At 38.8% G+C, this 14123-nt stretch overlaps 1 protein-coding gene and 1 pseudogene across 2 annotated transcripts in view; both read right to left on the bottom strand.

Annotated features, from left to right (window-relative positions):
• Window positions 1-14123, bottom strand: part of LOC308647923 (olfactory receptor 2T3-like) — a 668743-nt pseudogene that overhangs the window by 48961 nt on the left and 605659 nt on the right. The gene's annotated exons all lie outside the window — the stretch shown is intronic.
• On the bottom strand, window positions 6555-7493 carry LOC308655732 (olfactory receptor 2M3-like; the record flags this gene model as incomplete). Its single annotated transcript, XM_081305926.1, has 1 exon — window positions 6555-7493. One exon carries the CDS (start codon window positions 7491-7493, stop codon window positions 6555-6557), a length of 939 nt encoding a protein of 312 aa, XP_081162052.1.

Raw genomic sequence — 14123 nt, 5'->3', positions numbered from 1 at the left:
AACCTGCTTTTTCAATATTTCAAGATTTCTAACTCCATAAATTCCATATGATTCAAGGGAAAGAGGGCAGTTCGATTTCTCATTCTTAATTAAATTGAAATTCTTGAATTTTATTTTTTCCTTATTTACCCGTAAATATAACTTTTAAAAAGTTGATTAGTTACTTTCAAATGGGCACATCAGGAGGTGTCATTCTGTGTTCACGCAGGCTGCCCTTCTACATTTGGGATTACAGCACTGTTGTGAATTTTTCTGTTTTTGAAAGATTGCCATCTGTGATGATGGAATCTAATACTAGCTGTCTCATAACTATCTTAGAATATTCTTATAAAATACATATAGAAAAAGACCAAAGGTTTATTTTTTAAATTTATTTATTTTTCCTATTCTCTCACACCACTTCACACAACCTTGCTCACACCAGGTGTGAGAAATTCCAGAGACTGGGTCATTTTTAACATCAGAAATTATTTTAGTTCTTGTGGCTGAGAGTCCAGGATCAAGGTACACACAGATTTATCTCCAGTAAGGATTAGGCCTGTACTTTTAAAATGGTGCCACTACATTGCATCTATCAGAGAAGAGAAGAAACAGAAAGACAACCACATCTCCTTTCTCCTTGACCATTTTATAAAGGGGCTGATTTCACTCATCTGAGCTCCACTGTCCTGACTTAATCAACACCAGAGGCCACATTTGTTAATGTGTCGAATTGGGGATCAAGTTTCAATATGACCTTCCAATGGGATAACATCATTCATTTAAACCATTGCAAGTACTAATCAAAATATATGCAAGTAAAATCTAACCAGATAGCAATTAAATAAGAATTTCCTGTGAGAGTCCCCTTGGGAATCCACAATTAAATACTCCAGTTCTATTTGCATATTACCACTCCAATACTTGATGGCTCTAATAAATATGACGATATTTTTAACCTCTCATGTTTTCTGAGAGCTTTAGCACAGGGCTCTTCATGTGGTGGTATAGTGGCTTATCTTTGAGCAGAGGGTTCTGAATCGTTGGGGACCACATGAGGATCTTTGTCTCCCCCCACCTCCCACAGTCTATGCATGTGGCTAATTCGTTCTAGTTAACCTCAAGGAAGCCTCAACCAAGCAGGCCCTTTTTATAGCATGCTGAAATATCCTCAATTTATTTAATGGCACATGTCATGGGTTTGTATTGTCTGAGAACGCTTTTTAAATATTCTTTTTAGTTATACATGACAGTAGAAGGTATTTTGACATGTCCTACATACATGGAATGTGAATTCCCAGTCTTGTGGTGGTACGTGATATGGAGTGACACTATATTCACATCAGAATGTAGAAAGTAAAGGACATTCTACTGTCTTTCCTCTCCCTTCCCTTCATTCCCCTTTTTCACCATCTGGTGAACTTGAGAATGCTGTTTTGTTTGTTCAGTTTCTCTAAAGCTTTTTGTTTATCTCCACTGATTTCATGTTACATTTCTGTTGGAAATACATTTTTAAAATTTAGGAAATAAAAAATCAAAAGAAAAGAAATGTAGAGGTTAACTCATATTTTTACCATAAGGGTAGCTAAGCAACTGTTTTAAGTGATTTTGAAATACAGTAATTATTACATATCTTTAATGAGACATAGCTAAGAAAAAATGGAATTTTTTTAAATTAAAATTTTTATGACAAATATTCATAAGTATTATAAACATTTATGATCTAATATATTTTATTTATGATAGAATATAAATACTATAAATATTTATAATGTAATATTAATTACTTAGAACATGTTAAGTAATATGCAAACGTACACAGAGAAGCTCATGTTGGTTTATATTCTAAATATCTCTGTTTCAAATGAAGAAAAAAGTATATTTTTATGGTCAATAATGTTTAATGAGTTTAGTTAGCAGAATATTAATTTTAATCAAATACAAAATCCTGACATTAAACTTTAGAGAAGGAACATTTTTGTTTAAATAAGGTCAACTAGATTTTTAGAAAATGTGTTAAGTATATCATTCCAATAGACATTTAAACTGTTACTTGGAATGTATTCTATGTTTTTTAAAATATTTTAATGATTTTTTTGTTATACCTGACAGTAGAATCCATTTTGATAAATTATACAAGCATGAAATGTATGTCACTCTAATTAGCACCCCCTGCTCCCTTCCTCTAGAGATCTTTCTGCCATTGACTCAGGGTGATTCTGTGGATGTACACATGGCGAGGTTCATTGTGGGGTATTCATATGTGTACATAGCAGGTCAGGTCAGATTCATGCCCCCACCCTTCCTTTCCCTGTACCCCTCCCTTACCTTCATTCCCCTTTTGTCTACTCCCTGGAACTTCTATTCATATCTCTTTGACCATTTGTATTTCTTCCTTGAAAAGAGTCTGTTTAGTTCTTTACCCATTTATTAATTTTTGTTTTTACTGTTAAGTTTTTTGAGTTCTTTGTATATTCTAGAAACTAATACCCTGGGTTGCTGATGGCAAAGATTTTTCTCCCATTCTGTAGACTCTCTTTAGACTCTAGATTGTTTTCTTTGCTGTGAAGAAGTGCTAAAGGAGACAGGTAGGAGAGGTACTGGGGTGCTAATTAGAGTGACATATAATATTTATAATGCAGTATTAATTACTTTTAGTTTGATGCCATTCCATTTATTCATTCTTGATTTTACTTCTTGTGCTTTAGGAATTTTGCTAAGATCCATCAGACAAAAATAGGCATAAAAAATTATGCCTCTGAAATTTTGCCTTTTTCAGAATATCATACATTTGGAATCAAATGGAATGCAGCTTGCTTTTCACAATTGATTAATTTCACTTAACTAATAGGCTATCGAGTTTCCATGATGTCTTTACATGGATTGATGGTGAATTTCTCTTTAGTGCTAAATAATGTTTCACTTATGAGTGTTCCACCTTTCATTTATGCCTCTGCCCACAGAAGAACATCCTCTTGGCTTTCCAGTTTGGTAATTGTGAACAAAACCATTATAAAGACCCATGTAAATCTTTTCATGGGGACATAAATTTTCAGCTCACTTGAGAAAATGTCATGGAATGTCGTTACTGTGCATGTGGCTAATTGCTTCTAGTTCACATCAAGGAAGCCTCAACCAAGAAGGCCATTTTTATAGCATGTTGAAATATCTTCAGTTTATTTAATGACACATCATGGGTTTGTGTTGTCTGAAAACGCTTTTTAAATGCGAGTGTTTGATAAGAGTATGTCTTGTTTATTAAGAAAACACATAATTTTCTTCCAAAGTGGCTGTACCATTTTGCATTCAATCAGAAATGAGAGTTCCTGCTTCTCCATGAATTTCACTGCATTTAGTGTAGTAATTTTTAAGAGACTGAAGCTCTGATATTTAATTAGTTGGTACAGACATCTCACTGTTGTTTTAATTAGTAATCCCCTAATTTCATATGATGCTGAGCATCTTTCACATGCTTATTTGCCATCTGTATGTCTTCTTTGGTGAGGTGTCTTACATTGTGTTTGTTTTTTAAATAGGCTATTCATTTTCTCATTGTTTAAATTTTAATCATTGTTTATATTTTGTATATAACAGTAATTCTGGATAGGCATTTTGTTAATATAATATCCTGGTCAAAGATTTACATTATCATTGTTTTTTATAATCATATATATATATATATATATATGTGTGTGTGTGTGTGTGTGTGTGTGTGTGTGTGTGATATATGTTTGTATATATCAGTGTATTCCTTGTGATATATTTATACATGGACATGTATAATTTCATTCCCCAGTACTTCCTTTGCCCTTTCCTTTCTCCTTGCTCTCAATTCTCTTCCTTTACTATGCTGGTCTCCTGAAGATAATATCTTTTTTTAATTGTTTTATGTTTGTTCCTTTGTCAAAAAAATCAATTGAGTACATTTGCCTGGCCCTAAGTCACTTGACTACATATTTTTTATTGAATCTTTTCGTATTTTTCACAAATAGTGCATTATGTTGGCTCTTATATATCCTCTGCCTTTTGTGCACTTTAATAAGAGCATACACAAGTAACCTTCAGAGATCTTGATTGCAATTCTATCTATAGATTTTTGATGTATTTGGGAAAAACCCATACCTTGACAATATTGAATCTTTCTATCCATGAACATGGACTTGCCTTCTGTGTGTTTATTCTTTTGTGTCTTCCATCAAAGTTTTTTTTAAAAATTAATATAAATATTGTACATATTTTGTTAGGCTTATGATGGATTCAAAAATAATCTTTCTTAATTGTAACCTCCTTTGATGATGTGTGTGTATATATATATATATATATATATATATATATATATATATTTTTTTTTTTTAGTGGGAATGCTTTTTAAATTTCAATTTCTAACCTCAGGTTATCCCTAAAATTCATTCTTGTATTTTTGAGTACATGCTTTTAACATCTTCTTTTGATCCCCTAGGGCTTCCATCACAACTGGCCTGAAATTGAACAGTTAACTTCTTTACTTGTTCTTTGTAATCACAGTAACCTCTATCCTTTTCTTTTTTGATCCTTTTCCTTACCTTCCTTTTCTGCCGCAGTCTGGCTGGGCACAATTCAGGAGCCACTTGTCAAGCAGAAATGAACTTTATTTTTAGAAAACAGACACAGACACACACACACACAGCACCACAGAGCTCTTCAGAATTCCCTCAGAGCCCAACTGCCACCACAAGCTTCCTCCGAGCCTCGCAACCCCCCACTCCTCCCGCTCTTGAGGCCGATTGGCTGGGTTGTGTGAGCGGAGCCAAAAGAGTGCTCCAATGAGCAGCTACATGGTCTGAAAGGGCAGGGAAACAGCCCAATGAGCATCACGCAGAGGAGCCAATCAGCTGGCAGCTGGAAGTTTGTTGGGGCCACTGTGAGCCAATCAGCTGGAAGTTTGCTGGGACCGCTGTGAGCCAATCAGCTGGAAGTTTGCTGGGGCCCCTTCGGCTGTGGCTCTCAACACTTTTCTTTCTACTATTTATTTTCTTATTCATATTTTAATAACCCTTTTACCATTATGAGACATGACAGAATTTGACTGTCTTTATTTTGTTATTATTTTTGTTTGTTTGTTTAATGGTACTGAGGGATCAAACCCAGGGCTTTGAAATTGCTAGGCAAGTGCCCCACCTCAAAATTTTAATTCTCCCGAGTACCAGGGATCCCGGGTGTGTGTCAGCACACCTGGATTTTGGCTGTCTTTTCTGTACATAAAATATATCATCTCTTTATAGCCTCTCTCTTGGAAATCATCTCTAGATTCTGTGTACCACCTACCTCCTTGCATTGTTGCCTTGCTCACATCCTCCAATCTTTACAAGATAATTTAACATGGTATTTCAGGGTATTTGACCATGTAATCCACCTTGCAATGCATACCTCCTCAGGTGAGTATTCATTTGGCAGCATGAATGAACATGTAAGCACATAAATGGGAGCAGTGTGCTTTGAATGCGCAGCAGTAAGTTGAAAAGACAATATGACCCTGAACTTTTCATGAACTGCAATCCCAGCCAACATTTAGATTTCAACATTGTAAGACCCTGAGCTGAAGTTCTAGCTGATATTGGCACTGACCAATGTAAGCTGTGATAAGAGGCATAGTTGTTCTTTAGAGTGACCAGGTTGTGGTGACTTTTATACAATAAAAGAAAACAAAATTGGTGGGGATGTTCCAACAGAGTTTTAAGAGAGAAGTTTTAATTCATGTTAAAGTACAATGGTTTTCCCTAAAAGAATACAAACATTTCCAGAACTGCATAAATTTTATTAAAAAGCATGAAAATACATATAAAGTTTTGTTACACATAAATTTTACACTCAATTGTGGATTTCAGAAAATCTAGACTTCTCTAAAAAAATGACAACATTTCCATGCAACTACTGTGTTTGCCTCAAATAAGAAACAGAATATCTAAGGAGAATAAGTCTACAATTTGAAGAATTATATTCACATTTCAGTCTCCCAAATATATACGCGATGTCTGTAGTAGAAGGAAATAAGAGGAAACATATCTAACACAGTCTAAAGGAACACAGTGTCCATTACAAGATAATCTCAGTATACCCAGTCAACTTTAAGATAACTTTCTTCTCTCCATTTGGTTAAATTTAATTAGTTTTTATAAGAATGCTATAAATAATTTGATTACTTTTTTATAAATTGATCAGCCTAAGGTATAAGTTGGATACAAATATAAAAATACTATTTCTTATTTGTTAAAAGACATAGTTGGTTTAATCAATGTAAACAATGGGTATTATGATGGATAAATATTTCTCACATGTTGTCATTATGAAAATAAACCATGTAGTTCTGTACTTCCTCTTGTTGCAAATATTCACTTATAATTGTACAAAACATTTTACCACAATAAGAAGAAAAGAGAAATATTTGAACAAATAAAATATGTACAATGTCCTTCAATTTCAAATCTTATATGGTTGAGTATAAATTTTTCACTGTAAAAATTTTTGCTACCAAGTTGTATTGGTTAAATCCATAAATTTAAACATTAAGCAAAAAATGTGTGGACACGAGAGCCAGCTCACTCTCCAGATTTTCCCTTCCCTAGCACCTTCATGAATGCTCTGGACACCTCCCTGTTGCGCAGGCTGTAGATGAGGGGGTTCAGCATGGGCGTGAGGATGGTGTAGAAGGCCGACACCATCTTGTCCTGGGTGGGGGACCTGTCAGAAGTGGGCCGCATGTAGATGAACATGGCTGCTCCATAGTACATGCCCACCACCATGAGGTGGGAGGAGCAGGTGGCAAAAGCTTTGCGGCGACCCTCCCCAGACCCCATGTGAATGACGGCCAGAATCACACGAGCATAGGAAGCAATGATGATGCCTACAGGGAACAGAAGCATAATGATGCAGCAGGTCAACATCAGCCTTTCAAATGTCAAGGTGTCAGTGCACGCGAGGGTGAGCAGGGCAGGGACATCACAGAAAAAGTGGGGTATTTCCCAGGAACCACAGTATGGGAAGGACAAGGCTACCACAATGACAATTATACCATCAAAGGAGCCAAGAAGCCAGGAAGCAGCAGCCATGAGGCCACAGACTTTCTGGCTCATGAGAACTGGGTATCTTAATGGACGGCAAATGGCCACGTAGCGATCATAGGCCATTGCTGCCAACAGGAAACACTCGGCTCCCATCAGGGACACATAGAAGAATATCTGGGTCCCGCAGCCTGCCAGAGAGATGGAGTTCCTTCCAGAAAGATAGTTGAAGGCCATCTTGGGGACAGTGGTGCAGATGAGCATCAGATCCATGAGGGAGAGCTGGCTGAGGAGGAAGTACATGGGGGTATGCAGCTGGGCGTCCAGGTGGATGAGGAGCACCATGGTGGAGTTCCCCATGACGGCCACTGTGAAGATGCCCAGGACCAGAGCAAAGAGGAAGGTGTGGATGGGGCTGTGGTTGAAGATGCCCAGCAGGATGAAGACAGGGCTGGAGGTCTGGTTCCCCCAGGCCATGGTGAGCTGCTCACTGTGGAGAGGACAGCATGTAAGGAACATCCAGGATGTGTCATAGAATATAAAGGCTTTTGCTACAAAGTTTCAAAAAGTTGAAACTTTGTAGCAAAAGCCTACAAAGTTGCTTCTGAATGACAAAATTATTTATTGAAAATTTTTTTTTAAAAAAATTTGTGGCCTATGGATAATGAGCCTCACTTTTAGGGTGAAGTGAATTTTAAATGCAAACCAACAGCCTGTTAGGTTTTGTATTAAGAACACAGGAGGCTTCTCAAGAGGCTTCAAATCCATTTTGAGCAACAAGTTAGGTCAAATGAGCAGACTGGTTTATCCTTTAACCACTTCACTAAGAGCCAGTAGAATTTCACATTTTGGAAAGTTGGTGATATTTTTCCATCACCTTCTTCCACGGAAATACCACACTTTCACTCTATGTTCCTTATAAAATTATTTCTACCAACATATACAGAGAAGCATTTTCCAGTGGAAAGAAATTCCAAGAAATTGATACATCAATAGTAAGAGGTCTATTAGGAGGTCATATTGAACTTGGTAAAAATGTAGCCTTGTTGACAGTCCCCTACCCTCATTTCACCTGTAAAGGGGGTGTGTACTGGAACATTCTGGGATTTCCACTCACCTGGAGAAGAGGGTATAAGACAGTGCGGTTCAAACCCTGATAAAGATTATTTTAGCTGGGTGGTCTTAAACAATTAATAATTTTTTAGGCATTACTTTAGAAAATGTGAATAATGTGTTGTAGAGTGTTATAAAGATTAAAGTCATTTAAACAAAGTTGAGCACTTTATCTAGAATAGAATTTATGCCATATAAGTATTTCTAAGTAAATAAATGTTATTGGATGGAAGAAACTATTCTACCTTATATTTCTGTTTATTCTTCAATTAATTCCATTTCCTGTAGCGATGTTTCAGAACTGGGGCCTTCTGAGAAATGGAGGCTGCATGAAAACATCCCTTTCAAACCCCTGTTTTTGTGATGAAGTCAGAAAGATTTCAGACATGTCACTCAGATGGACATGAGATTACTGAAGGGATAAGAAAAGGGACACTGTCCGAGGGTGATAAACTGAGTCAGGGGGCAGGAAATTGAGGCAAAATCAGGGACTAAGTATCCTCAGTGAGCACCACCCCATCTCTGGAGGAGGAACAGGCAGTTCCTGTGCTGACAGTCAAAGTCAGAAGGGGGACTTGGGGGAGCACTCTGGAAATTTCCCTAGGATCCCAATAAAACTGGAGGGCAAGAAGGGTGCGCCACCCCTCTTTTCTCTAGGAGAACCCACTGTTTCCCTTGATAGCATCCCATTGTCATTTCCCCATTCCTTCTAATAAACTCATGCCTGCAACTCTGAATGACATGTCTCAAGTCTTTCTGGCATGATTGCAAGAGTTAGGGTGTGAACAGAGGTCTCTGTGCTGCCTCATTTTTATGGAAGGCCTGTGTACTTTGACAATTTGGCTCAGTATAATGACAGCCCCCCCTAGAAGCAATGGGCCTTTTCTCTGATGAGTCTTCTCACATGGCTATATTTGTTTGGCATTCTCTTACTCCCTGATTTCAAACCAAGTTTACAACTATTTGTGCTACATCTTTGAATTAGAAAAAGGATTTCAAATTCATGGGCTCTTTTCAGTTGTACTTAAATTCTGTAATTGATCATAACAAACTCATTTTCTTTAGTGCCCTGTCATGAGGACTAAGATTGAAACAGATTTCCTTTGTAATTAAAAGTTCCAAATTGTATTAACTTCTGAACTTTCTCATATTGAGAATGGATGCTCAGGGCTGGTCCCTACCCCTAATAGTGACCAGAGAGCCTGAGACTGTGACATGTTCCCTGGCTAGCACAGCCTAGCTAATTCTGCATACACACATCACCTGGACTTTGTGTCTATAAGCTGTTACAACTTCTGCAGGATCCGAGGAGAAGCAATCTAGCTGCATCTTCCCAATTTGGTCAAAATGCATAAAGCCCATTTTTCCTTTTCCCATCATTTTCCTGTTCCTTAGCAGCAAGTTGGTAGAATCTGACCAGTCATGATCCAGGAAGTTCCGGGCTGGGTTGCCCAATGCAAAGCACACAGTGTTTCATAGCTGTCAAGGTGTTCATTTCTGAATGCAGTTAACTGTGACTCTTCCATGGGTACTATGTATGCACAGCTTTAGTGTAAGTTGGTCACGTGAGACTAAGAAGAAGGCATTTAGTTACACAATGACAACAGTGAAAGAAACACATTCCACCCTCAGTGTAAGTTTTAGATATTTCAGTTTGGTCATTCACAGAAACTGCAGACCTCTGCAGACACGGGAAAGGCTCTGAAATGATATCCTTTTGTGACAAAATATTCACATCTACCTATTTTGATAAACAGCAAATAAAGACAGTATTTTCTTATAGTATCCCCCGCCCCTTGCTTCTCTGCTGGGGAGTGGTCTTACCACAGAAGAAGGGCTTGGGGTCTGATTCCTTCCAAGAGGAAAGGAGGACCTCACTTGCAAAAGAAGACAACCCTGGCTAACTGGGTACATCCTTCCTTCAACCTTCCATAGCTCAGAATCTAGGAGTTAAGTTGTGGGTTTTACACTTTCAGGCTAAAAGGTGAAGGAAGTAGGGTGGAACTAGGAGAGGAAGGGTGTCATGTTGGGTTGGTGTGGAGGGTGTGACAGAACCCCTTGAAATTAAAAAAGCTCCACTGTTTTCCTGCAACTGAATATTCTCATGCTGACAATGGAAACTGCTCCAGCCAGGAAGCCAGGAGCTGCCATCTTTCTGACCAGCAGCGCCTAGTAAATCTAAACGCACACTTTTCCTGGCTTTTGTCTCTATAGATTATTACCATTCCTGTAGGACCCACTGAGGTGGGCTGTCTGCCTCTGTGGAAGTGTGATGGCCTTTGCTTCTGTTTCCCACCACCGGCTTATTTCTTATGCAGACAGCTGGGATTTCCGGCTTGGTCGTTGGTGGAAATTAACAAATTATCAAGACAGTGAATATTGAAAACTACAAAAAAATGAAGCTGGAGGGAAACAAAATAAGGCCATAGAGAGTTGGGTGAAAATAGACTGGGATCCCAGACCCACTTATGTCCTCCCTGGCCTGCATCCTGGCAGTAAATCATTCACCTCCCTCCAATAGAAGGGGCAAAGACAAAAACGTAAAAGAAAACTCTACTTTCTTCCAGATAGAAAATTGTACGACCCCTGCATCGCCCCTGCCCTCCCCCACTGCCTCATAAAATGAAAAGAGAAAAGAAACTAGTGCTAAAGGTTAGGTCGCACTCGATACAGGCAATGCCATTTTGAACCATCCTTCATCTTAGAGCAGGGTCACCTCATGGTCATTCTGACTCAGCCTGACCTGAACTCCGGACAACACCCCATCATGAAGCAAAAGAAGGAAATGTGACCTGGACTGGAATCTTGAAACACTTGGTCAACATGGAACAGTGACCACCTCAAAAAATTGGAGGTGCCAACGGAAAGGACCCTTCCTGACAACACCTGTCAGTGGTCTATTTGCAAAAATGCCCCCCAGACTCCCCAGCATGTATCCCAGGCTGTAAGTGGAAGATGAGTCAGTCTACTGCAGGCTCCCCCAGGTGTGGCCAGAATAAATTGGGTTACTGTTGAGCTGCGTCCCTTCTCTATTTCCTTACATTGAACTGTTTTGGCATGGAGCTTCATTACTTTAGAAAACCCTTCTTATATGCATGTGCACCCCGACATCACTGATAGAACTAATCTACTTTTCTGTTACTCCAATATCCCTCTTTCCACTCTTCAAAAACAGGTGGAGCACTCCTCTTCTCAGAAGCTCAAGGCTCACAGGATCCCAATGTTCTGCAGAACTGACTTCTACCTCTTTACTGATCTCATTTGCAAGGCGTTGCAGAAAGTTGTTGGAAGATGCAACAACTGTTTTACAGGGCAAACCCTGTGCATTTCTATTTACAGACTCCACGACCCTCAGCCCAGAGTTTGGCCTCTTCCCAGGGTAGTTCTTTTATTCCTGAAGTCCTTCCCCTTCCTCAGTCCTCTGTTAACCACATTCTCTTCTAGTTCAAACAGCCATACCTGTCTCCTCACGTCCCCTCCTTCAGTCTGTAAGTGCAGGCTCCCAGAAGATGCATGGTCTTGGCCTCTGCCGTGAAAGCCAAATGCCGTGAGCCTTCACATCAGGCCAGTCAGAGTGTGCATTTTGGCCCTCCCTGTTACTCCTCTGCCACTAGACATATTAGTTCATCTCTCTGAGGTTTTTTTTTTTTAATCTCCCCCATTTTTCAATGGATTGTAAAAATATAGAATGTGTTAATCCTTATAAATCCCCACTAAAGTGTGTCTCGTAGAACACATTCTTCAGATGAGTCTACATTATTACTTAGGCTTTGTCATTCTTGTAGTGTTGGGATAAGCTCCACTGTTAGCAAAAAATGTTTTTCAAAATATTCTGTTTTCTTTACTAGATGATTGGCTCCTGATTGTTAAACATGTGTGCTTATGTCTTAGATGCTGCTGATCGTACAAGACTCAACTCATGACCAGATCTGCTGAGAGTCCTGTGATGATTCCTGTTACATGTTCACTTGCTCTAAATAAAACCTTAGATTCACTTAGCACCTTCAACGGCATTGTTTCATTTAGTCTAAAAACCTCACTATGATAAATATAAAAATTATAATTTTACAAAGGATATAAAGGGATGTGTTACAGATCAACACTAAAAATTTACCTTCTTCTTCAGGGATCCAAGTAACAAAATTTCAAATATTTAGCTGTTGATAAAGTCTTGTTGAACTCAGGAAAGAATAAGATATTTTGGAATGCAGAGTCTCCAAGACTTACCTTCTCTCTGTTTCCAAGAAGACACAGTGCTACTTACAGGGTAGTTATAAAGGTTTCATTTTCTGGGGAAAACCCATGGAACATGATTTTGCTAAATCTTGGGTGATTCACATTTGCAATCCCTCTGGATGATTCAGTCCCTTGTCTTTAATTATAGTGGGACATATTATTGAGATAGTCACCCCACCCCAAAGAAAAAGATCAAATGCCCCCCGGAGACCTCAACTCATAGCTGTCAGCTACTGAGAGCATGGTTTGTGCCTTTCCTGCCTCTCACTCACCAGCTCTCAGTCTCAGCGACCTCTGAAACCAGGGCCCCCTTGTCATGGTCCCCAAGGACTAGCAACATAAAAGATAAACTGCTGAGAAGTCTCCAGAAGAGCACGGGCTGGGGCCTTTTAGCCTGTGCTGGCAGGATTTGGGTTTTCTTCCACTCCCATCTATGTGTACTCCTAACAGTTACAGTGACTCCTCCTCACTCCAGGGCAGAGGTGTTCCTGCAGGGTCTGACATTACCATGGGGGCCAGGCTGACTGACTGGCTGCTCCACACTCAATTTTGAAGTGGTCACCAGGAAAGACAGCTTTTGAAAGGCCCCCGGTGTCAGAATTCCTAGACCCCAGCCACCCTGCCATCTTTCACAGGAGTAAAACAAGCTTGGCAATCTTGGTCAGTGCCGAGTCTCCCTCCTACTGAAGCAAGAAGTCAGGAGAGAGCTGCTTGGCCTGAACCAGCCTGGGCCGGCTTCCTCTGCTGCAGAGCACAAGAGTCCCAGCCAGTAGCATTATCACCACAGCTCTCCTCCTGAAGCCCCACATCAAATTAGTTCCATATCTTGAAAACATGGATCCTCCTGAGATCAGAGACCTAATACAGCCTTCTCTGCCTTCTTGACTGATGACATGAATTCCCTATTTAGCCCTCTCTGTCTCCTGGTTTTATTGTCTCTTCTCTGATAAATAATTAAGGAAAACATGTTTTCAAAGATGTGTAGATGTACATTTAATATTGTCAACTTTATTGACTTTTCTTAGAAATAAAAAAAATCATCTTTCAATCTGTATCAGTGTACTAGGTTTGAAAATAATGTGTTACATTAAGTAAAGAATTTATATGAATTAAATAATATTTTACTAATCTTTTGTTGTTTAAGTAGATATTTCCCATCGACTTTATAAGAATTAGATAATTATATATGATGTTTAAATAATTATGTATCAATATAATCTATGTTTATGTCTTTAAACAATCTGGAGTTCAGTTTCTATATATTTTTAGGTAGGAACACAATTTGTTTTAATCTGCATACTGAGCAAATATTTTCCACACCAAATGATAGCAATTTTTGTTCTTTTGATATATAATTTATTCTTTATTAGATAATACATTTCTGAAATTATGAAGTTTTTTCGTATTTTTGTTAGTGCATTATAATTGTACCCACTAGGGAAATTCACTGCCACATAGTCGTACACACACACAATGCCACAATCCAATTTGGCCAATTTCATTACCAACCTTTCCCTTTCCCTCCCTCCCCCACCCCTGGTCCTTTTCCTCCCTTATACTGAGCTCCATTTAACTTTGATGAGCACCTCCCCTTTTCTCCCCTCACCCCAGTCTTCAGTTAATGAGAGAAAACATACAACCCTGTATTTACTGAGTTTGGCTTAGTTTGCTTAACAAAATATTCTCAAGTTCCATTCATTTTCCTGCTAGTAACATGATTGTATTCTTCTTTGCGGCTGAATAAAGCTCCATTGTGAA

Source organism: Spermophilus citellus (genome assembly GCF_964194105.1).
Source record: "Spermophilus citellus genome assembly, chromosome: 1".
NCBI classification, from domain to species: domain Eukaryota; kingdom Metazoa; phylum Chordata; class Mammalia; order Rodentia; family Sciuridae; genus Spermophilus; species Spermophilus citellus.
The sequence above is the reverse complement of the archived record's forward strand: the minus strand, read 5'-3'. Positions and strand labels throughout refer to the sequence as shown.